The 26,149-nt window shown below is 41.4% G+C and overlaps 1 protein-coding gene across 2 annotated transcripts in view; it reads right to left on the reverse strand.

The window, feature by feature from the left end:
* The window catches only part of tarbp1.L (TAR (HIV-1) RNA binding protein 1 L homeolog), a 100,504-nt gene extending 92,566 nt beyond the window's left edge, over positions 1-7,938 (reverse strand). For both annotated transcript variants that reach the window (XM_041562802.1, XM_041562801.1), the window contains exons 1-2: positions 6,695-7,938; positions 2,757-2,854 (exon numbers count right to left, since the gene is read on the reverse strand). In XM_041562802.1, the coding sequence (XP_041418736.1) occupies positions 2,757-2,854; positions 6,695-7,667 (1,071 nt within the window). In that variant the 5' untranslated portion in view covers positions 7,668-7,938. The remainder of the gene's footprint in view (positions 1-2,756; positions 2,855-6,694) is intronic.
* Positions 7,939-26,149: the final 18,211 nt, after the last annotated feature.

The following is a 26,149-nucleotide window of genomic DNA, read 5'->3' on the forward strand; positions in this document are numbered from 1 at the left end:
TTACAATCTCAGCCTGGCAATTATAGGCCTGTAAATTTGACATCCGTGGTGGGCAAATTATTTGAAGGCTTGTTAAGGGATCACATTCAAAATTTTGTGTAAGCAGTAATCAGCATGGCTTTATGAAGGATAGGTCATGTCAGACAAATACGATTACTTTTTACAATGAGGTAAGTAAGATGCTGGACAGTGGGGGAGCAGTAGATGTGATTGGACTTTGCCAAAGCGTTTCATACAGTGCCCCACAAACGACTGCTTTCTAAACTAAGGGCTGTTGGGCTTAATGAAGTCGTTTGCACATGGATAGGAAATTGCCTACAGGATCAGGTACAGATGGTGGTTGTTAATGATACATTCTCTACTTGGAGTAAGGTTCTTAGTGGGGTCCCTCAGGGCTCTGCATTGGGTCCAATTTTATTTAACTTGTTCATTAATTATTTAGGGGTGGCTATTGTAAATAATGTATCCGTGTTGGCAGATGACATAAAACTATCCAGCCCAATTAATTCCATCCAGGATGTGGCATCCTCGCAGCAGGATCTTGACAAAATGGCAACCTGGGCGGCTAGGTGGCAGATGAGATTCAGGGGCATATTTATCAAAGGTCGAAGTGAATTTTTGAATTTCGAAGTAATTTTAGGGTACTTCGACCATTGAATAGGCCAAATTCGATTTTGATTTGAATTGAAAATACTTCACAAATTCGACATTTCGAAAATCGAAGTACTGTCTCTTTAAAAAAACTTCGACTTCGACACCTTAAACCTGCCGAATTGCTATGTTAGCCTATGGGGACCTCTTTCAACCTATAGTTTTGAGAAGTCAAAGGTTTTTTTTGCAAAATCGTATGATTAAATTGTACGATTCGAAGTACGATTGCACAATCTTAAAAATCCTTCAACTTCGAATGTCAAACTACCCTATTCGATGGTCGAATTTTTAAGTTTTTTTTCACTTTGAAATTCGACCCTTGATAAATCTGCCCCTCAGTGTTGATAAATGTTAAGTCATTCACCTGGGATGTATAAAATATGCAAGCCATATAAACACTTGGGATTGTACTAGTCAAGGACATTGGAGTCCTTGTAGATAATAAATGTGGCTGTAGCAAGCAATGCCAGCCAGCAGCTTCATTGGCAAACAAGGTATTGAGCTGTATCAAAAGGGGCATAGATTTGAGGGAGGAGGGGGTTATTCTTCCACTGTACAGATCGCTGGTACGGCCCCATCTGAAATATGCCGTGCAGTTTTTGTCTCCAGTGCTCAAGCAAAACATTATTAAATTAGAGAGGGTCCAGAGAAGGGCAACTAGGCTGGTAAAAGGTATGGAAAATTTTAGCTATGAGGAAAGACTGGCCAAGTTGGGGTTGTTCATGATGGAGATGAGGCAATTAAGTGGGGTTATTTTAAAAGACAGATAGCTCCAATTAACTGTCTAGTCAAAGGAGGCACACACCAATGTTTTTGGTATAAAAAAAAAATATTCTTATTTACATGACAAACTTACAGAAATTTTTACAATACTTCCTCAATTTTTTGGCATTTTTTAACTTAAAATGTGTTTTTAAAAGTGTTTAAAAATCTCTCCTAGAAAAAACTGACTTTTGAAGAGATATTCTTACTTACTGGTGTACACAATATGTAATTAAACAGCTGAGCCAAAAATCCATCTTGCAGCTATCTAGTAGCACATTTACTTTGATGTCTCAGAATCTGACATTTTGGTGCAGTTAAGGGCAGCCTGCATACTACTGGGTAGTGAAAGGGTACAATATCAATAAACAGGTCTCTCTTGCATGGTTTACATCTTAGTAATTCGAATTTTCATACAGAGTAGTTAGATTTGCCACTTCCAGTTTAAACTAGCATATACTGTAAACTTTCAAGAATCCACTGGAGAACAAGTCGATACAATATAGTTTTATACTGGGTAATGAAGGCCATAAAATGATATACAAAAGGATGCATTAAAGGACAAGAAAACATGTAACCCCAGCACTCTAGTATTTAATACAGTCCCCTTGCTGTAGAAGAAGACTTGTGACCACTCCATTGTAAGAATCATGTTTTCTTTGCCAGTGTCATCACGATGGCCAACTTAAAGGAATTGTTCAGTATAAAAATAAAAACTGGTTAAACAGATAGGCTGTGCAAAATAAAAAAAATGTTTCTAATATTGTTAGCCAAAAATGTAATCTATAAAGGCACAGCCTGTTTAACCAATGCCCTCTATTCAATGTACACCAATAGCCACAGAGTATCACCATAGCAACAGCACAGGTGAATAGGGAGCAAGCACAGAAGGGGTCAATGTTTCACGTGCTCCTGTTCACAAAATATGAAGTGCATTCACAAAGTTCCTTTGTGCGCAAGAGCTACATACTAATACAGTAGAACCCCCATTTTATGTTTTTCAGAAACAATGGTGTAAAATCCAGGAAAATGTAAAATCAGGGAAAAGTATTGTGCATAATATATAGGTGGGACCATAAAACAACAATGTAAAATGAGGGGAAACTTAAAATCAGGGGATGTAAAATGGGGGGGTTCTACTGTACTATCTTATGCACATGCTCCAGGTCTTGGTAAAGGAGTGCTGCATGACAGTCAGTGTTTTCTTAAAAACAATTTGATGTTTGAACAGATAAAGGACTGGACATATAGCAGAGACTATAGGTATGCCTTTCACTGGAGCTAAACTTACATTTACATCTTCCTTGACCCTTAAAATTATATTTACCACTGATATATCTCACCTGATTTCCTTCTAGTGTTTCCACAACCAACAAATAATTCTCCCAAAACAACAGGATTGCTTCAATTTTCCAGGTGGACCAAAAGAACAATGCAGGATCTGGTTAAAATAAAAATACGGCAATACATCTTCAATTATGATGCTTTTAGCTGAGAGTTGTTCTTTCTAGTGGCTAGCTATTAAAGGGATACTGTCATGGGAAAAAAATTGTTTTTCAAAATTAATCGGTTAATAGTGCTGCTCCAGCAGAATTCTGCACTGAAATCCATTTCTCAAAAGAGCAAACAGATTTTTTTATATTTAATTTTGAAATCTGACATGGGGCTAGACATATTGTCAATTTCCCAGCTGCCCCAAGTCATGTGACTTGTGCTCTGATAAACTTCAATCACTCTTTACTGCTGTACTGCAAGTTGGAGTGATATCACCCCCTCCCTTCCCCCCCCCCAGCAGCCAAACAACAGAACAATGGGAAGGTAACCAGATAACAGCTCCCTAACACAAGATAACAGCTGCCTGGTAGATCTAAGAACAACACTCAATAGCAAAAACCCATGTCCCACTGAGACACATTCAGTTACATTGAGAAGGAAAAACAGCAGCCTGCCAGAAAGCATTTCTGTCCTAAAGTGCAGGCACAAGTCACATGACGGGGGCAGCTGGGAAATTGACAAAATGTCTAGCCCCATGTCAGATTTCAAAATTGAATATAAAAAAATCTGTTTGCTCTTTTGAGAATTGGATTTCAGTGAAGAATTCTGCTGGAGCAACTCTATTAACGGATTCATTTTGAAAAAAAAATTCTTCCCATGACCGTATCCCTTTAAGTATTTTGCGATAACAATGAACATGAAACATTAAAAGGCATGAATTCAGACATTTTGTTCAGCTATATTCTAAAACCAGGGTGTAATTGGAAAGAGGGAGATGTTAAGGTGGCCATACTTTCGGCCAGATCTCGATCGGGGAAGCCCGTCGGGGGGCCCCATACACGGGCCAATAAGCTGCCGACTCGGTCTGTTGGCTGCTTTTATCGGCCTGTGTATGGCCACCTTTACTCCCCCTTGGCAGAGATAAATAAGCTTGCACATCACATCATTGCAATGAGTCCTATAATGTCTACTGGTTCACCTAAAATCATTAGTCCCCCAGCAACAATGTGAGAAGTAATACCATGTTGCATTTAGAAGCTCTAGAGAGAAAATGTTTTTAAAGGAATTGTTCAGTATAAAAATAAAAACCAGGTAATTGGATAGGCTGTGCAAAATAAAAAAATGTTTTTAATATAGTTAGTTAGCCAAAAATGTAATGTATAAAGGCTGAAGTGACTGGATGTCTAACATATCAAAACTTCTTGCTTTTCAGCTTTCTTGGTTTCCACTGTTTATCCTGGTGAACAAGCAGTAACCAATCAGTGACTTGAGGGGGCCACATGGGCCATAACTGTTGCTTTTGAATCTGAGCTGAATGCTGTGGATCAATTGCAAACTCACAAAACAGTTATGTCCCACTTTGCCCCCCCTTCAAGTCACCGACTTACTCAGAGGTTAGTTCTGTTAGACGTCCAGTCACTCCAGCCGTTATAGATTACATTTTTGCCTAACTAAATACATAAGAAACATGTTTTATTTTGCACAGCCTATTTACCCTGTTTTTATTTTTACACTGAACTTCCTTTAAGACAAAAGAAATCCTTATTCCAAAGGCTGAATAGTGCATAAAGCCCACATTTTATTGACCACAAACACGAAATTAAAAAAAAAAAAAACCCAAAACACTTAGATCAGTGTCAAAAATGTCAATTCCTTCTGAACTAAATTAGCTAAATATGCAATTATGTCACTAAAGATAAAACTCATTCTTATCAGAAACCTTGAGGTTTCATAGCTTCTGGAGCTTTTCCTCCAGGCAGTGTAAAGGTGGCCATACACGGGCAGATAAAGCTGCCGATATCGGTCGTTTGGACCGATTTGACAGCTTATCTGCCCGCGTATGGGGGCTTCCGACGGGTCTTCCCGATCGATATCTGGCCACGATATAGATCGGGAAGGTTTGATTTTTAACCGACCGACCTGTCAGAGCCCCTTGGCGGATCGTAATTAGATTGTTCGGCCATACGGCCGAACGTTCGAATTACCCCCGAAATAGCCATGCTGTTAGTGGTATATCAGGGAAAGATCCGCTCGTTTGGCGATGTCGCCAAATGAGCGGATCTTTGAGTCTATGGCCACCTTTAGTCACAAGGAAGCACGGTGACATCACTAGCTCAGCTTTGTCCTTACTTTACTCCTATTAGCTACCAGAAGAATCATTGTCATTGGATATACACGTTGCTTTTGACTTGTTTGCATATGTGTCTTCTGCTGCCTACCCGTCCCTGGCCTTGTCCACTCACTGTTTGGTATGTATTCTCTGCGGCACAGTGCGTGCGCCTGCTTATGTGTACATGCAAAGCTGGCAGGTCGGCAGCGCGTGCGGCCAATTGTGCATGCAAGTGGGGGGGGGCAGAGAGCTGGCCAGTCGGGTTGCCTGGGGCACCCAGCTGGCTTGGCCCGCCTCTGGCTTTATGAACCAAGCTCCACAAATGTGAATGGAGTATAGCAGATTTTGAACTTGCTCCTAAACAGCTAAAGGTAATGGCACACCAGGAGATTACTCGCCCGCAACAAATCTTTGCCACTACAGGCAACTCAGCTCCTACAAATTCTTTCCCACCAGCAAAGTGGGGAAAATTTTTGGTGCCTCATTTCTCAGAAGTCACGCAAAGTTTACTTGCGCTGCAACTTCGGAAAAACAAAGCATGGCATAGGTTTTCCCACAGACAACTAAAGTTATGGTAATGTAGTGGAGGTAATTTTGAACAGTTGAAGTTGTTGAAGTTCCTGCTGCCCACACTCAGCGTTATGTAATGTTTAAGCCTGCTCCTGCAGTCCTGTGTTAAAGGGGACCCATCACCCAAAAAAATTATTCATAATCCTATTTTATCACATCAGTCAAGCAAAATGAACTTTAATTACGCTGTATAAATTATTTGAATCTTTTTTTTTCCTTCAGTCTGGGAATTCATAATTATGGCAAGCAGGCAGGAGCCATTTTGTGGACACTATTATTAAGGCACGCCTTGCATCATCTCAGAATCTCGTTAGTGCACCAGAATGGGGGACCTGATCCATCCCCATGCACTGGCTACACAATTAAACGGTGAAGAGAACGGGGGAATGTGGGGAGAGCAGCAATTTCTAGGAAGTGCTGAATGCCCAGGGCATAGAGGCGGGGCAGACAATATTTGATTGACAGCTGAGATGTTTAAATGAGCTTACAACAGCTATGAATGGTTTAATAAAAATTGGAAATTGGATTTCATGTTTAATTTGAAAAGGATGTGTGTGTCTGGGTGACAGGTCCACTTTAAGAGGGGTCAGTCATATGGAGAAATGCTGACTTGTCAAGTATTTCTCTCAAAAATGGCAGAGAATTTTTAATACATATGCATTGCATATATACAGGTATGGGACCTGTTATCCAAAATGCCGGGGACAAGGGGTTTTCCAGATAACTGATCTTTCCATAATTTGGATCTTCATACCTTAAGTCTACTAAAAAATCCTGTAAACATTAAATAAACCCAAATAGGCTGATTTTGCCTCTAATAAGGATTAATTATATTTTAGTTGGATCAAATACAAGCTACTGTTTTTATTATTATAGAGAAAAGGGAAATTGTTTTTAAAATTTTGGATTATTAGGATAAAATGGAATCTATGGGAGATGGCCTTTCCGTAATTCGTAGGTTTCTGGATAATGGGTTTCCGGATAATAGATCCCATACCTGTAGTTAAAATGACTTCATCTGTTAGGATAATTGCATTTACGTGAAAGTGAACCACCATGTTAACTTTTCCACTTATTTAGATCAGTATAATAACTTGAAGTACACACCTCCATCTCTACAGCAATCCGTTCTACATGCCATCTCCTCCCCTGTCTCCTGACACCAGTCGATCACTTTTTTTAACAGGTACACTGCTCTTTTTCTGGTCAGGCTGTCAGGACTACACAAGCCGCCCTGCACCAATGTCCAAAAGATACTGCAGCACCAAGATTTAAGGGGTCTGTCTTTAGAATCAGTTATGAAAAGATGATCTGATAAGGCGCTTAATACCAACAACCTGCGACTTAAGCAGATGCCATCATCTACATACATTTTTTCCTTATCTGTAATAAGTGGGCCCCAGAGCATGTTTAAACTTTTCCTATATGACCCAAGACTGGGTAATAATCTTGCACATATTAAGTTTGCGGTTTCATCAGTTCCTTCTTTAAGGGCATACACTGTGGCTTTTACGACTTGCTCTAACTCATTACTGCAGCCAGAAAGCCTTTGCAGTGTTGGTACCACAGCACCCAAAACTTCGATGGCTTCTTCCACAGAAATGTCTTTATGTTTAGAATGTGGTGCACTTTCTCCATGCGCTACAAAAGTCTGCAAATGCTCCGTCCCAGCTGGTTCTTCCTTCTGTGACGCACTCCCACGTGTTCCTAAGACCCTGATGGCAGCCTGAGATACTGGCACTGCAACTTGATTCCCCACAATTTCTGCACAGTGACGTAATACAACACACACAGTCCTTGCAACTCGCGTAATATCACGAAGCGGCAGGATTCCATCTCGCAGGATGGCGAGCAGAGGCAAACAGTTGTTAAGAGCAAGTGCAGTTACAACTTGACTGAGCTTCTCTGTTTGTGTTTTCTCATTTCTCGTGGCCAGTTCTCTCAGAATAAGGCGGAGAATCTCCAGATTCTCAGGTGTAGGGACCTTCTCTGCACCTAGACTCCACGAGCCGAGTTCAGTAATGAGTGTAGCATGGTCTTTACAATGAGAAAGCAGCGCGTCCACGAGCATTAACTCCATTCGCAATCACACGTGTCAAAGCAAACTGTCAGCAGGGGGCCCTGTACGCTCTCTCACTATACAATCTCCAAATAGCTACGAAATCCGTCACCCACTGTAGGCAACAGTTATGTCCTCTCTCTTACTTTGTGCTGACAGGTTCATTCTTACGGAAAGTCCTAAAATGCTTTTTTTCATTCATCCTGCTCCTCCTCCCTGTGAGGTCAGTTATACAATATGCCCTTACTTTTTCCTGACAGGTCCCAACTTCCCCCTTCTTCCTGTGATGTCATCCTCCATCGCTCCTTAGCGCAATGTCCATGGCCCCTCCTCTGCACGGTGGCCATTTTAGGACATTGTCAGGAGAAATCGCTCTCCATTATGCTGTCACCCCCCTATTAACGGAATGCAGAGTTGTCAGGAATTGTATTCACCATAGTAAAAAACTGTAGTCACTCCTCCATCCTGGCCATATATCATGCTCCGATCTCCCCCTCGTGTCTCCATCCTGGCCACTTGTGTATTTTTCTTGCAGCCAATGAATAGTATATATGAAGCACTAAGATTAGCATTTATTAAATTAAATAGGAACATAAACAATTTAATAAAGTCTAAAAGCGGGCAAAAATGAGGTGTAAAATGATACTCTTTGCCTGCCCGCTTGGCTGCAATGGAGAATAAAAAAACATGAAGTGGCTTTTTTAAAGATTGGAAATATCTGCCAAAACGTGATTTGTTAAAATTAAATAATTAAAAGGCTATTGTTTGGAAGTTCACAGCATTATGTAAAAATTATGGGTGGGAAGTTAAAATGGGCACCACATAGAAATTGAGCTGTGACGCTATAGTGTCACAGTGACTCGCATTTCTAGCAAGGATTGTCCTAAAATGGCCACCGTAATTAGTGGTGTATGTTAGAACACGGAGAGAAAAGAAGAGCTTAAGAAGGAGAGTGTATGTGTCACGGATATAGTACTTCCGGCCACACATGACTTTAGGTGTGGCTATTGGGCCACTAACTCAGTCTCTCAAACACCTTGCACACAGGCTAGACCAACACCCACAAAACTCATTCGCCACCACCATCGATCATTAACAGGCGATAAAAACCTAATTTCCTGTACTTACTCATGGCAGTGGGCAATAAAGGGTTAAATCCCCCTGATGTAGGAAGGCACAGGAAATAGAGAATAAAAGCACTTCCGGGTCGCCACCCGCGCGCATCTCAATTCTCCTGCCTAGGAAATACCCCCATACCAGAGGAGCTGCTCTCTCGCCTTCTGAAGCGCCTGGGGCCGAGGTTCTACCCTTGTGAGTGCCCCAGGGGAAGGCTTCAGGCCTTTTGTTGCCTACGGCACAATAAGTCACAATGCTGCCATTGGGAGGTAGCTCATGCGCAATAAGACGCAGAGCACGGCTCATGCGCAATAAGACGTCTAACATGGCTCCTATGGAGCACGACGACAATGCACATGCGCACTGGCGCACAGCTTTAAAAAGGTGTGCGCCAATACACAGGTAAGCACAGATTGGCGTTTCTTCTCACAGAAACACTACCAGAGGAGGATCTCTTCTCCAGCCCTTTATCAGAACTTCTGCTTTGCCCCTGAACACTCTGTCCAGCCCAGGTGTAAGTCAAGCTGGCTAGCTGAAACACAGGAGCCTTTTTTTGCACTATATATCACTTACAAGACTATTACCTTTATTTTACAGACTGTCTATTATGAGTAGATCCTCAGGTTCCAGGGGGTTAGTGCAAACTAAAAAGAGCTTCTCAAACGGATAATAAAGTGGGTGAGTAATTTTTACTATCTTTTTCCCAGAGTCCCCCTCTAAGAGAGGAATCTCAAAGGAGAAATGATTGTATTGCCTGTGGAGAAGCAGCTCTACATGATAAAAGGCTATGTGAAAGATGCCTACATGAAGCAGCAGGCCCTTTCCCCGACCTACACAATCTCAAAGATTGGATGCAGAACACCATCAAAGAATCCATGAATGACATAGTCAATCAAGTCACGGAGAGAGTCTTGAACAACATTGGGGACAAATACAAACCACCCTCCTCTACGGCAGGTAACAGCAGTAGGCCCCACAGACGAGGGGAGCTCCCAAGCTATTCTAGCGTTTCTGAAGGGGAACTATCCCAATCAGAAGATGAAGAACAAGAAGACATTGGTTCTTTCAATCTGGATTACTTAGGTCCTCTGATTAAAACTTTGAGAATCTCCCTGGAACTTGACACTCCGAACACCCCGAAACATGACAGAATGTTAAAATTGGTAGTAAAAAAAGGTGCAAATGTTCCAGTACACAGAGTGATCAAAGACACCATCATGGAAGAATGGGAAATGCCAGACAAAAAAGTAGGCAATTCCAGGAGAATCAAAAAAATGTATCCTTTCAAGGAGGCTATAACCAGAGTAGCAAGACGCAGGGCCGCCATCGGGGTGAGACAGGGGGGACAAGTGGCCCAGGCCTGAAGGGGGGCCCAGCAGGGCTGCACTTTTCGAATGCCCCTCTTGACAGCTCCTAAGCGTTGCCTCTCGATCGAAGTCCCGAACAGCCGAATGCAGCTGAAGTCCTGAAGCTGTGGAAAGACCTGAAGTCACGAAAGGAGCCAACACTGAAGTCCTGAAGCGGCGAAAAGAAACAAAGTCACGGAAGGAGCCGACACTAAAGTCCTGAAGCGGCAAAAAGACCCAATGTCACGAAAACAGCTATAATTGAAGTCCTGAAGGCACGAGTTCAATTTTACTTACACCAATGTGGGTTTTTTTAAATCCCCTGGCCACCAATGTTTTATTTTAATGCTCTATAGGCTCCTGCCAATTTTTTAAAAAAAATATTTTATGGGGTCCCAATTTTTTTTAACTTGTCAAAGTTTTTAAAAAAAATTTTTCTACGGCCCCAATTTTTTTTTTACTTGTAAGGGGGCCCTGGCGCCAAGGTTTTTTTAAAAAATATTCTTGCGGCCCCAATTTTTTTAACTTGTAAGGGGACCCTGGCGCCAAAGTTTTTTTTAAAAAAAAAATGTCTGCGGCCCCAATTCTTTTTTTAACTTGTAAGGGGGCCCTGGCGCCAAGGTTTTTTAAAAAAAATATTCTTTGGGACCCCAAATTTTTTAACTTGTAAGGTGGGCCCTGGCACCAATGTTTTTGTAAAAAAAAAAACTTTTATGGGGGACCTGGCGCCAATGTTTTTTTTTTAACTTATAGGGGGGGACCTGGTTACCAATTATTTATTTTTAACTTGTAGGGGGCCCTGACCAACAATTTTTTAAAAAAAAAAACTTTTATGGAGGGCCCTGAAAAAGGGTTCTGGACGAGCAGATGGACATAATCGTTAGCAAAGTCTTTTTGGGCAGAAGGTCACAATTCAAGGAGCAGACAGAAAACGTAGACAAACCAGGCTGGGTCAGTGCAGGCCGTGCGCGTCCTAAGGCAGAGGAACACAAGACACCAAAGAAGCAACACCACGTGGCGGGCATCCCTGCTGGCCCACTGGACCACCAGGGTGAGTACTCCTTACAAGAACCACAAGAGATCTTATTCCTAGCAGTCCTTATCAACTCCAAGAAACTCCAAGTCAGACTCCCAGAGGAAAGGGTCTCAGACATAATCCACCAAGTGGAATACTTTTCTCATCATTCTATCACAACAGCCAGAATATGCCAACAGATAATAGGGTAACTAATGTCTACAATAGACTCAGTAAAATGGGCCAGAATCCATGCGAGACCCCTCCAGGCAGAATTCCTTGATCAATGGGACAGGAACCACGAGAGAGACTCCCAATTGATATACATTTCCCCAGCCAACATCTCCCAAATATCCTGGTGGCTCATGAGAATGAACCTGAAAACTCCAGTATCCCTAGCTTCCCCAAACTGGGAAATTGTAACGACGGATGCAAGTCACACAGGCTGGGCAGTCGACTACAAAAAACTCCAGATTCAGGGGAAATGGACATCCTCAGAAAGCAAAAAATCCTCCAACTGGAGAGAACTGAAGGCTGTCCTTTTACCTCCAAAAACACCTCAAAAACAAATCCATCCTGATAAAATCAGACAATCTTACAACAGTGAGCTACATAAACAATCAGAGAGGAGCCAAATCCAGACAGTTGTCCTCTTTGACCACAACTATTTTTGAATGGGCACAGAAGAATGTGGAAACCCTCAAAGCTTCCTACATTCCGGGACCCTCGGACTCCTTAGCGTACCACCTCAGCAGGAAGTTACCGGCAATAGGTGAATTGGAACTAAACCAGGAGGTGTACAATCTGATCTGCAAGAAATGGGGCCACGTCTATATACCTAATGGCGACTTTCAAGAACAAGAAGAACAGAGTGTTCTGCTCCTGGCAGAAGGACCCCAGAGCAACATTCTGGGATGCGTTCTCCTTCTGATGGAACTTCCACCAAGCCTACATTTTTCCTCCAATCTCCATGATAGCAAGAACCATCAAGAAAATCCAGGAGGACAAAGCCAATGTGATCCTCATTACACCATGTTGGCCAAGGAGACCCTGGTTCTCTCTACTCTTCCAAATATCTCAAAAGTAGCCATTCCGACTCCCAGTAACTCCAAACCTGCTACACCAGGGATCCATATTACACCCAGACCCAAGAAGCTGGGATCTGACTGCTTGGAACCTAAAAGGATAACATTTACGGAAATGGGTCTCTCTGACAAAGCTTTCAAGACTCTAATAGCATCTAGGAAAATATCCACATCTACCACATTTTCTCAGATTCACTTTCATCTGGTATGGTGCCTATGGATTGGAGAAAAGCTGAGGTTATTCCAATATTTAAAAAGGGATTACGATCTCAGCCTGGCAATTATAGGCCAATAAATTTGACATCTGTGGTGGCAAATTATTTGAAGGCTTGTTAAAGGATCACATTCAAAATTTTGTCCTAGTCAATGGCATTATGAGCAGCAATCAGCATGGCATTATGAAGGATAGGTCATGTCAGACAAATTTGATTGCTTTTTATGATGAGGTAAGTAAGATGCTGGACCATGGGGGGGGGCAGTAGATGTAATCTATTTGGATTTTGCCAAATCGTTTGATACTGTGCCCCACAAACGACTGTTTTCAAAACTAAGGTCTGTTGGGCTTAATTAAGTCGTTTGCACATGGATAGGAAACTGGCTACAGGATCGGGTACAGAGGGTGGTTGTTAATGGGACATTCTCTACTTGGAGTAAGGTTCTTAGTGGGGTCTCTCAGGGCTCAGTATTGGGTCCACTTTTATTTAACTTGTTCATTAAATTCATTATTGTAAGTAATGTATCAGTGTTTGCAGATGACACAAAACTATCCAGCCCAATTAATTCCATCCAGGATGTGGCATCCTTGCAACAGGATCTTGACAAACTGGCAGTCTGGGCAGCTAAGTGGCAAATGAGATTCAATGTTGATAAATGTAAAGTCATGCACCTGGGATGTAAGAATATCCAAGCCACTTATACCCTTAATGGGATTGCACTAGGCAAATCCATTATGGAAAAGGACCTTGGAGTCCTTTGTAGATAATAAACTTGGCTGTAGCAAGCAATGCCAGTCAGCAGCATCAAGGGCAAATAAGGTCTTCAGCTGTATTAAAAGGGGCATAGAGTCACAGGAGGAGGGGGTCATTCTTCCACTGTATAGAGCACTCTAGAATATGCCATACAGCTTTGGTCTCCATCACTCAAACAGGACATTATTGTATTAGAAAGGGTACAGAGAAGGGCAACTAAGCTGGCAAAAGGTATGGAAAGTCTTAGATATGAGGAAAGACTGGCCAAATTGGGGATGTTCACGCTGGAGAAGAGGCACTTAAGGGGTGATATGATAACTATGTATAAATGTATAAGGGGATTGTATAATAATCTCTCTAATGCTTTATTTACCAGTAGGTCTTTCCAGCTGACACGAGGTCACCCATCCGATTAGAAGAAAAGAGGTTCGGAAGGGTTTTTTTACAGTGAGAGCTGTGAAGATGTGAAATTCTCTCCCTGAATCAGTTGTACAGGCTGATACTTTAGATAGCTTTAAGAAGGGGTTTGATTGCTTTTTAGCAAGTGAAGGAATACAGGGTTATGGGAGATAGCTCCCAGGGACTAGTCCCATTGCCATTTTGGAGTCAGGAAGGAATTTTTCCCCATCTGAGGCAAATTGGAGAGGCTTCCTCTGGATTAACTAGCATTTAGGCAGATTAAAAAAACTAAAAGGTTGAACTTGATGGATGTGTGTTTTTTTTCAACCTTACTTACTATGTTACTATGTTACCAAGTACAGCAAGATTTGGGGAAAATTCTCAAGCTGGGGCTCTGAGAAGTATGGAGCCTCCTTCACCATCTCCGAAATATCCATCATAGAATTTCTCCAATCAGGACTAGAGGCTAACCTTAGTACCTCCACCCTGAAAGGCCAGATATCAGCTACTGTATATCTGCTTACACTGGCTACTTCTCCCCTAATAAAAAAGTTTTTCAAGGCTCTTGCCAGAATCCGCCCCCAAGTAAGAGACACAGTCCCCCATGGGACCTCTTCCTAGTTCTGGATGCTTTGACCAAAGCACCCTTTGAAAAAATTGAGGATATCCCTCTTAAGATCCTCACACTTAAAACTGTATTTCTACTCGCCATATCCTCAGCCAGAACAGTAGTGGGAACTACACGCACTCTCTGCCAAGGAGAACAAGATACAATTTCTTCACGACAAAATCATCCTAAAAACTCAAGACAATTTCACATGTCCCAAGACATAGTGCTTCCGACATTCTTTGACACCCCAAATGACGAAGAAAAAAGACTCCATCTCTTAGACGTCGTAAGGTGCCTGAAAGTTTACCTTCAAACAGTAGCAAGCTTTAGGAAATCAGACAACCTTCTTCTACTTTACGGAGGCCCCAGAAAATGCCATGAAGCTTTCAAAAAAGTAATCTCCCTATGGATCAGGGACTGCATTCAAATGGCTCACTCCTCTCAGACAGTACCTGGGCCATCTTCCTTAAGAGCACACTTCACCAGAGGGATAGCGGCGTCTTGGGCCCTCTATGCCCAAGTATATGCAGACGACATATGCATAGCAGCTACCTGGAAACATCTTCACACTTTCCCTAAACACTACTGCTTTGACGATTACTCCAATAATCTCAGCAGCTGCAATAAAAGCTTCTCAGTAATACCTTCCTAAGTGTTTTGCTTTTGTACATCCCTTTATTGCCCACAGCCATGAGTAAGTACAGGAAAACAGAAAATCTAGAAATACTTACTGTGATTTTCGTTTCCTGGACTGGAACATGGCAGTGGGCAGGGGTTCCCTCCCTACTTTGGGGGTATTGTCTCCAGTCGCTCAGATGGGCGCAGGTGGGGGCTCGCAAGTGCTTTTATTCTCTATTTCCTGTGCCTTCCATATCAGGGGGATTTAACCCTTTATTGCCCACTGCCATGTTCCAGTCCAGGAAACGAAAATCACGGTAATTATGTATAGATTTTCTGTTGTGAATATTCCCCTGTTCTCTCTAACAGGTAATAACTCACACTAAACCAATGCATTAAACACTCTCTCACTATAGTCAGTTAGTTCCTACTGATTCAACAAGTACTCTAGCACACCAAGGGTTAAGGCTCACAGGTATACACTTATACACAGGTATACACGTATACACTATAAAAGGTATAACAGTGCAATTAACAAAAAGATGTTACAAAAAGAGACATACATTCAATAATACAATTACAAACAGTTTATAAAATAAAAGAGAAAACACGGAAAACCTATACTTAACTCCAAAGGTATAGAATTCCTGGCCCTGGAGGCAAGGGGAAACAAATGGGATAACTTTCAATCGCAACTAGTCCTCCTAAGTAAATCCAATTCTTAGTCAGAAGAGCTTACTATTTATTAGTGATTTCAGGGCATCAAGTAAATGCACACACCCCTCCCTCATGAATGCAAGGGGGCATGGCCTAGCAGGACACAGATTGAGTTTTTATGACCACAGATTGAGTATTTTTATACTGTTGGTACAACAGGTATGGGTTCTGTGAGGATGAATATGTTTGAGGATATGTTACAACCTTCACTTCACATGTGAGGGGCTTTGCTGGGAACTTTAAGCTCTCCCTCCTTCGGCTTTCCCCCTCTTATCAGCCCAGGCTTGGAGAAGGGCATAATAGGTTGTGACCCCAGCACACTTGGCTGATTCCAGACTTTAGTGAAGAGAGACCTGCTATGTGTCTGATTTAGGTACTGGCAGAAATATTTTTTCATGATACCTTGGCCTGTTTTAGTGACCATTACAGGCCTGTATCATGACAGAATGTTTCCTGTTCCTTCACATGGCAGTGGGCAACTAATGATGTCCATCCCCCATCACATGACAGTAATTAGCAAGCAATCAATAAATTTGGCTCCCCGTCCCACTAGCCCATCCTCATTTCCTGTCATATGAGCTCACCCCAAGACCAACAGGGTCTCTGGTCTCTACCTGCTAAAGCTCCAGGATCGGGTATTTCTACCTATGTGAGGGTCAAATCTGGACCATGGCCATCGCAAAGCCTTTGGGCATATGCGAAGTCGATCCTTCCTCCATGCGGTGATATTGCAATGTGTATGAGGGCTCTCCTCACTGTGCACTCTGCATGATAACACTTCACTGATCGACTTTGGAGCAGGTAAGCTGAAAACTATTTTAAATGCCCCAGAGTGCTTTTACTTCATTTGTCTGTCCTCGGTGTTAAAAAAATAAATATGGGCAGGAGAAGTGAGTGAGTAAGCCCAGATTTGGACAGATCCTACAGAATCTTCAGGGTTAGAGTTCCATTTCTCTTTCCTTGACAAGCTGCTTGACGCACCACTGTGTGAAAAAATCAGTGCTGCTCATTAGTCATGCAAATTATACTGCAGCTATCAGCATTCACATGTACTGTGTGCCTAAGGAAAATGGGTTTGAGTGGAAAGTGCCTTATACAAGAAAAGGCTTGTACATGTAGGTCACTTTCAGCATGCAAAGCAGATGAACTTACTACATGTGGTTTCGTTCTAAGAATAAGCAGGGCCGGCCTTAGGCCAATTGGACCAATTGGGCCCAATTGGGCCCCGCACCTCTGGGGGGCCCCGCACCACAGGGCAGCACAGATAATATTTCCCTCAGCACATGATGCTGCCTGGCCTGCCCCCAACTTTGAGAGTCCAGCCCATCCCCAAATCCATAGGTCTAGCCTGCCCCCAACTCTCATAGGCCCAGCTTTCCTCCAACCTTGATAGGCCCTGCCTGCCCCCAATCCAACCAAGCCTGCTCTCAAGCTGAATCGGCCCAGCCCCAAACTAATTGGCCCAGTCCACTCTCCTATTTCCTCCCTCTCTCTCTTACCCTGTGTGTCCCTATTATGTTACCTTGTCTGCCCCTTTCCTTTCTATTTTGTGCCTGTATGCCCTTATTTTCCTAAATACTTAGTGTGTCAGTAGCCAGCAACACTTTGTCTAGGGGCCCCGCCAACATGGTCCCAATTGGGCCCCACATTTGATAGGACCAGCCCTGAGAATAAGGCTTCCAATGAAATATGGTGTTTGCACAGCCTGTTTTAATTCCTGCAATGGCTTACAAGTTTTTGTCTGCAAGGGCAGTCCAACCCTCCTGTGCTAAACTTTCTCTATGAGTTATTGCTTTAAAGAAGAAGGAAAGGAAAGGCTTTGTGCCAATACAATCACTTGGGGGTGCCTAACATTTAGCACCCCCAAGTGCACAAAGCCTTTCCTTCTCCTTTAACAGAAGCCTCCTAATGAGGCTAGTTGGCTTAATCTCTAGCCTAGGGATTGGCATTAATTGGTTCACCTTCAACATGAAGTACTGTGTAACTAAACCTCTGTACTGTGTAAGTGCACAAGCCTTAAAAGCAGTACGGTTATACCAATCAGAATGAAGGTGCTTGACCAATCAAGTAAATGGTCTAACTATTCTAACATTGAAAATAAAATCAAAGAAAAGTTCATACTCCAAGAGATGCTTTATTCAATTCACCTGTAAACAGTATCCATATTGTGAGTAACAGAACTCTTGTGCAGTATAAGGACACAGACTTGAAGAAACAGACTGGTTATCACCAACTGGCTGTAAACCTTAAATTTGGACAGGTTATCCAGCCACTGAAGCATGCAGTTATATGATGAAACAGGTATATTATCTGAATATTTTTTCCTTTTCAGGGAAAAGCTCCTAATGCAATAGGAGCTTACCATTTCTTTGCAACCTGGTGTGTGTTTTGGTTTCATCGATTGCCTGTAAATCTTAAATAACCAATGGTGTATCAACTTCATAAATACCATTATTCTAATGCTAAAGTTCAGTCAAGCTCACCACTTCAGAGTGTCTGTCTACAAACTGGTCCATGGGAAGTAATTTATTTTCTTTGTCATGTTGTGCAGCTGGTAATTTCTTCTATATGGCAACTCACCAGTATGGTAATATTGCGGACATTCTTTGCAAATTTGCACATGGCAACCACACAAGTAATCATAATGTAGGTTGTTTGTAATGTGTTATGTACATCATATGTTCTTTTGCGGTTAATCCTTTTTGCTTAACTGCGGTTCAGTCACTAATAGGTGGTGTATCTCTGTGGTTCTGCACTATTCAAAGTTGCAACTACCCAGTAGATTGTGTTGTTTTAGTTAGGTCACAAACATGCAGTGTTTTTAATACTGTGGCACTTCTGCAATCCATCATTTAATGATACAGGTTGGGTTTATCAATATGTGCACTTATGCAGTTTTTCACCTTGCTGCAGTTCATTGCAGGGCAGCTTCTCGGCATATTACTGTATTGTACAACTCATAGTTACTTCACACAATCTTAAAGGGGATTTAAAGGCAAAAATATAAAATCCCATTTTTACTTTCTTTAATGAAAAAGAAATCTATCTCCAATATACTTTAATTAAAAAATGTCTACTGTTTTTATAATAAATCTGACTGTAAGTAGTGAAATTCTCCCTTCTTTTACTGCTGTGGATAGGACGGCCCCCAACTGCTGTGCAGGTAAACGATCATACTTTCAAATGGCAGGGGGAGCCCCCCCCCCTTACTTCCCAGAACTTGAGCAGCATTGTTGAATTCCCTGTAGAGATTTGTATCCAGAGACTCAGTGCAGTCTTTATATTCTGATTATTAATCAGTCCTGCTGTATTGGATTCTATGGCAGATATTATTTGACTTATGCTGTTTTGATGAGGGACTACCCTCATCATTTGGGAGTGAATTCAGACCTTCCCCAGCACTTTTCTAAGTTTTTTTTGATTGAATAAAAATCATTCGATCAATCGCTAAAAATTGATTTTTATTCGATCATTTTGCACTAAAATCCGTCAAATTCGATATTCAAATTTGAAGGATTTTACTTCGAGGGTCGAATTCGAGGGTTTTTTAACCCTCGAAATTCGACCCTTGATAAATCTGCCCCTATGTGTTCATATGAACCTATTTCTTCTTTACATCTACTACTTGTATCTGAAGATCTATATATATTTTATAGTCTTACTGGTGTAAAATACCATCTGGAGATGAGTCTGTAGGGAGCTTCATGCAGTTTGGCACACATACCTTGCACCTATGCACCCCTGGACGTGTTACCGACTTCTTTGTGTTACCAGTGTGGGGATTGTACTTGCTCACATAATATATGTTGCTTTTGTTTTCCTTTTCTAACCAATTCTCCCTTTGTTTTAACAATTGTTCAAGATCCAAGGACATTGTCAAATCAATTGTTTCCTTGATTAATTTGTGAGGGTAACCTCTATCCAAAATTTTTTTTTAGCCCATTTTCACTAGATCCTCTTCTTTCTGTTTAGGATCCTCATCTATATGGACTACCCTCATCATTTGGGAGTGAATTCAGGCAATGCTTAGGGTGGTAACTCGTGTAGTGTAGCAATGTTTTTCTATTGGTGGCTTTGGTGTACAAGGGCGATCCTGGCCCCTCCGCCACCTGGGGGAACAGCAGTTGATGCCGCCCCCTCCCCCGTGCACTTACCTTTTTGCACCTGAGGGGGTCCAGGGGGGTCCACGAGGGCAGCAGAGAGGGCCAGTATGCTAGAGCAGAGAGCCTAACTGTGCTCTCTGTGCTAGTATACCCAAATTTCCGGTTTGAAATCCGGAAATTCGGCTCTTAAAGTACCAGGAGTGGCATATATGCTGCCCCTGGTACCTAGTGGAGCGCTGGCGCCTGAGACGACAGCCTCAACTCGCCTCATTGGTGAAGCACCCTTGTTGGTGTTTAGCTCTTATCCGATTTATACAGTTGTACATATAAGAAGCTGATCTGTTGTGAGCTGTAATTTAAAGGGATACTCTCATGGGAAAAAAAAAAATTTCAAAATGAATCAGTTAATAGTGCTGCTCCAGCAGAATTCTGTACTGAATCCATTTCTCAAAAGAGCAAACAGATTTTTTTATATTCAATTTTGAAATCTGACATGGGGCTGGACATATTGTCAATTTCAAAGCTGCCCCAAGTCATGTGACTTGTGCTCTGATAAACTTCAATAACTCTTTACTGCTGTACTGCAAGTTGGAGTGATATCACCCCCCTCCCTTTTCCCCCCCAGCAGCCAAACAAAAGAACAATGGGAAGGTAACCAGATAGCAGCTCCCTAACACAAGAAAACAGCTGCCTGGTAGATCTAAGAACAACACTCAATAGTAAAAACCCATGTCCCACTGAGACACATTCAGTTACATTGAGAAGGAAAAACAGCAGCCTGCCAGAAAGCATTTCTCTCCTAAAGTGCAGGCACAAGTCACATGACCAGGGACAGCTGGGAAATTGACAATATATCTAGCCCCATGTCAGATTTCAAAATTGAATATAAAAAAATCTGTTTGCTCTTTTGAGAAATGGATTTCAGTGCAGAATTCTGCTGGAGTAGCACTATTAACTGATGCCTTTTGAAAAAAACATGTTTTCCGATGACAGGATCCCTTTAATGTGAGCTTGATGGGTGTGTTTTGATGGACCGGTCCATAGGAAAAAAATATCATATTTGTAGTGCCTGTAAAAACTGCCATGCTTTTTAAACTGTTCGTGACCATAGATATGCTTCTGCTCGAAGTCATGCATAAACGCATTGGCATAGGCTGGCGCTACCTTAGATCCCATAGCGGTTCCTGTCCGCTGCAGGTAAAATTGCCTCTCGAATTTGAAGTAATTTTTCTGAGGTATGAAATCAAGTAATTGTAAAGCATATTCAACAGGTGGACCAACATAATTTGAATTGTCCGTGATAAGGTGCTTGACAGCCTCAATACCTGCATTGTGTGGTATGCAGGTGTACAAGCTTTGCACATCCATCGTAACCAACAGCAGTGTGTCAACCTTCAAATCAATGCTATTGATAACATTCAAAAAATTGGTAGTATCTTTCAAATATCTACTGACAGAGGTGATACAAGGTTGTAACAAGATATCCAAATATTGAGCAATTTTTTCATTCAATGACCCTGTGCATGCTATAATTGGCCTTCCCGGGGGCTTTTCAGATCCTTGTGGATTTTAGGTAATGTATATATGACAGGGAGGATAGGATAAACGGGGATTAAATATTCACCCATGTCACTGGACAACCAGCCATGTGATGTCCCCTGTTTGATTAGGACCTTAAGTTCCCCTTTAAACTTGCTTGTGGGGTCAAATGTGAGTTTCCTATAGTTTAAAAATCAGAAAAGAGAGAAAGAAAAAGAAACCTTGTTGTGACGTGAGTGATGCCTTCTATTAAAATAAAATCCCACTTGGGAGTTGATTTTTTATGTCTATGTTAGGTAATTTTCTTCTTCTGTTCAATTAAAGGGGTGGTTCACCTTTAAAGTAACTTAAAGTATGTTATAGAATGACCAATTCTAATCAACTTTTTAATTGGTTTTCATTATTTATTTTTTATAGTTTTAATTGGTTTTCATTATTTTTTAGTTTTTTAGTTATTTGCCTTTTTGTTCTGACTCTTTGTAGCTTTCAAATGGTCGTTGATGACCCCTTCTAAAAAGCAAATGCTCTGTAAGGCTACAAATGTATGGTTATTGCTCAATTTTATTAATCGTCTTTCTATTCAGTCCCTCTCCTATTCATATTCCAGGCTCTTATTCAAATCAGTGGATGGATGCTAGGGTAATTTGGACCCTAGCTACCAAATTGTTTAAAATGCAAATTGAAGAACTGCTGAATAAAAAAAAGGTAAATGACTCAAAAACCACAAATGATAAAAAATGAAAACCAATTGTAAATTGCAAAATATCAATCTCTACATCATACTAAAAGTTATCTCAATTGACCACTTATTTCTCTATAAATACACTGTGAACTCTGCAACTGGATCATGATTTTTATTATTTTACACATTCAATTAATTGATATTGATTATTCCTAACCTTATTGTTGAATAAAAACTTTTCGTGATTTATAGCTTAGCCAACGATTAACATAAAGTGCCCGTGCTTGTGTAAAAACCAATAAATTCCTTTAAATTCAATACCAACTCTGTGTATTTATAACAACCGTATTTAAATACAAATTAATTATCACATTAACAAAATAAAGTGCCTGTGTTTCTTAATTCATTAATTATAATCAATTAATACAATTAATTTATATAGTGTCTGTGCTCCATTATTAATGAAATCAACCTTTCATTCCAAATTGTTAATCAGTTGTGTTAAAAAAAATTTTATATAGTGATCAGTGCTACTAGTTCATCAATTGTTAAAAATTAAATTGATGTCAGATCGGGATTCGCCCAGTTGCTCCTTGAGGATAAGTAGGGAAAATCAGAAAATAGAGAGTTGGTGGAGTTGCTCCCAAGATTTCTAGCTAATTTTTTTATGTCCCTTGGAGCACCACAAAGTGGGAGAAGGCAGAGCCTGGCTGAAGGGCTGCGGTCTCATTTTTTATCTTTTCTATCTTGTTGTTCACCAAATTATCTCGGTGTTGCTGGTCTTTTTTGTGTATATATATATAATACACAAAAGTCATGAATATCCTGTAAATTATATCCTTATAAGCGGTGAGTTCTGATGTCATCAGTTATAAACGGTGAGTTCTGATGTCATTTCTGTCACATGACTCACTAAAACTTGTGTATTATAATAAATAAAGTACCCCCAGTTGTAAAATATGAGGATATTAGAAGTTACCTCGGAGTTCCATGACCTGTATAAAAACACTCGGCCTAGAAGGGGGAGGAGTCAAGCTAGCAGCATGGCGGAGCTCTGAGAGTTTGGAGCTCTGGGCAATACACCCGACCCTTTCGAGGAGAAAGGCATACCTTTGGGCGACAGGCTGGGCGGCTGACAGGCTGACAGGCTAAGCGCCGTATCCGCGCACGGGAGAGAGATACCGGCAGACGGTGTGGAGAGGGAGAGGAGACGGCGAGTGCTACGCTACACGCTAAGGAAGCCGATAGGGGCACAGTGAGCGCTACGCTACTACGCTACGCTTCTACGCTACACTAAGCTACTAGCACTGAGGAATCCGACAGGGGCCCGCCGAGCGCCAGATACAAGCGCTAAGGCGGCTGACAGGGGCTGCCGAGACTGAAAGGGACGAGGCGGTCAGTCGCGGATACCGGCGACCGTGACAGACGGCTACACGCTCGATAAGAGCGAAGAGGTGAGGGGGGCCCTCCAGATAAAGAGACATTTGGCAGCAGACCCGGAGGGTGTAGCAGGATTTATAGGCCCCAATAATCGATACTTGTTGGGCTATCTGGAGAGCAAAGTGAAGAGAGGAGGAAACAGCTGGGCCTGAAAATTAAAGAGCCAGAGCAAGCATAGTGTGGGAGAGGAGTGCGTCCAAGGGGGACTGGCAAGATATGACCAGAAGCTCCAAGAGCTGGGCTTCTATAATAGAGCTGTAACTCAGACAACAGCACAAGTGCTGGGAAGAGTACCTATAAGAGTATAAAGTCACCAGCTAACTCCCACACATTACGTAGTCACGGGCCTCTGGATAAAATCCAACATATAATACTACATAATAAGCCTTACATCAATTCACTCTTGCCTAGCTCAAAAGAACTGAACTCCAAACTGAGGCTGTTAGCTTCTCAAATGTTACTGGGAGGGGTAAAAGAAACCCCAAATTTTTGCTAGTTGGAGCATCAGGCTTAAAACTTACACCCCACCTGCGAAGTTGAGAAGAGTGTTCAGAAGTGGAAGCGGCTACAAGATATCAGTCATTTCCCAAATATAAGGCAGACTTCGGCCTCGTGATTATCTTCAACAATTATTTGAAGATCTATTGTAAACAGTTAATATACCTCATAGTAACAAACGATAATCAGTTTGACTGCTGACTCTACCATCGTTGAGTGTTAAGTATGGGGAGACCTCAAAAAGGAGTTAATGAAACTGGCACAAGAGAGAAAACGAAAGACAGAAACAAAGAAAAAGAGAATACCTCTCTGCGCAATCTACAGTCAACCCCACGAGACATAGCACCAATGTTTCGGAGAAACAGCATGGGTAGAGATGATGTACCCAAGAAGTCGTTAAACAGAGGGGCAAGAAAGGATGCGACGGAGAGGGACACAGAGGACTCCGAAAGCGAGGGAGAGGAAGGAGGAGAGAATGCAATGCTGTATGCCCAACTGGCCAAGTTACCCTCAAAATCAGACATTAAAGAAATGCTTCAAGAAGTAACTACTTCCATAAGGGAAGATATCTCGGGTCTGAAGAAAGAGTTCGCGGATATGGTGACACGGACCGAGGAAGTGGAGCGTCAAACAAGCAGCCTGCAACAAAATCAAAAGGTCATCTACGCGAAACTACAACAGCAGGAGAATTTGATTTCAGACCTAATGAGACAAATGGAAGATCAAGAGAATCGGAGCAGAAGGAAGAATATAAGAATTAGAGGCGTCCCAGAAACTATATTAAAAGAGGACATAAAAACCTTTTTACAACAAATTTTCAGTAATATCCTAAACAAGGAAAAGGTGAAAGAGAAGATGATGGAAATCCAGATAGAAAGAGCACATCGGTTGATGAAACCAAAGATGATAGCTTCAGCAGCACCCAGAGATATATTGTGTCGACTACAGAGCTTTGCAGTGAAAGAGGAGATCCTGCAAAAAGCTAAGGAAGTAGAAAATATAATTTATGAAGATAACACTCTGACCTTTTTTCAAGATCTATCAAGAATGACATTGAGAAAAAGGAAAGCATTGAAGCCACTGACAGATTTGCTGAGGGAGAAAAAGATTCTTTATAGATGGGGCTTCCCTTTCTCACTTTCGGTGCATAAAGATGGAATATCAGCTATACTACGTTCAGAGAAAGATCTAGGAAATTTCTTAAAGAAATTACACCTCCCAGCGATAGAGTTATCGGACTGGCCAGATGAATATAGAATGAAAGCAGACTTACTTATGGAGCAAGAACAAGAGTGGTCAGAAAGTAGAGCATCAAAAAATACTGACATGAAGAAAAAATATCAACAGGAAGAAAGAGAAAGCAAAGGAGAATAAAGACTCTACGTTGTAAAGCGGACTATAAGTCAAATAAGAGACCTTGAGGACTTTGGTTAGTAGAGGCCCGCAGCAGACGATATTAAACCCTGGATGGGTAATGTATAATTTCCGCTTTGATAATGTTACATGTAATTAAAGTAAAATTTCTGATATGAGGAAATATTGGAATAATGATCTAAACATTATGTAGGTTGAATGACTATCTTTTGCATAACCAAAGCTGATTATGAGTTAATAAATGGAAAAAAAAAAAAAAAAAAAAAAAAAGAATAACAGCAATATTGTTGTAGGGATTAAACATACTCGGGAAGAAAAATTTCAGGGTCGGGTGGTTTCCAAAATTGCCCACTAGATCAATTACCCATGTTGTTAACTTTAAATCCATGCCCCCAAAAAAGTGGTAATGCCACGCGAGCCGTAGCAGACAACTCTCAGAGCCAGGGTGGATACCTGAAGAAGCTGAGTCGGCTGTTATTTTTTTCTTTTTTTCCCCCATTTCTTTTTTTGTTTGTGATGTGGTTACAAAGTAATGTGTATTATGTGATACGTTGCATTGCTGGGTTTTTTGCACTGTGTAGTTACTGTACCAAGTTATGTGTATATGTGAAGGGTGACCATAAAGATTGGGTAAGACAAGGGAATTACACTTATATATATCACTGCAGATTGGAATTTACGGTTATTGGTAAGACATGAAGGGAAAATGTTTTGAAACTACATAATGGAGTGTAATATATTATCGTTTAACGTAAATGGGATCAACGAGCCAGTTAAAAGAGCAAAAGTGTTTTATGAATGCAGGAAAAGCAAAGCGCATATAGTTTTGTTACAAGAGACTCATTTTAAACAGGATCATGCCCCAGTTTTAAAGGTCAAAGAATATCCCCAAATATTTTTTAGTAATAATCCTATTAAGAAGGCAACAGGGGTTATGACATTAATACATAAAGACATGCCATTCGATATGATAGACTACAAAACAGACAAAGA

This window comes from Xenopus laevis, chromosome 5L (assembly GCF_017654675.1).
Source record: "Xenopus laevis strain J_2021 chromosome 5L, Xenopus_laevis_v10.1, whole genome shotgun sequence".
Classification (NCBI taxonomy): Eukaryota; Metazoa; Chordata; class Amphibia; order Anura; family Pipidae; genus Xenopus; species Xenopus laevis.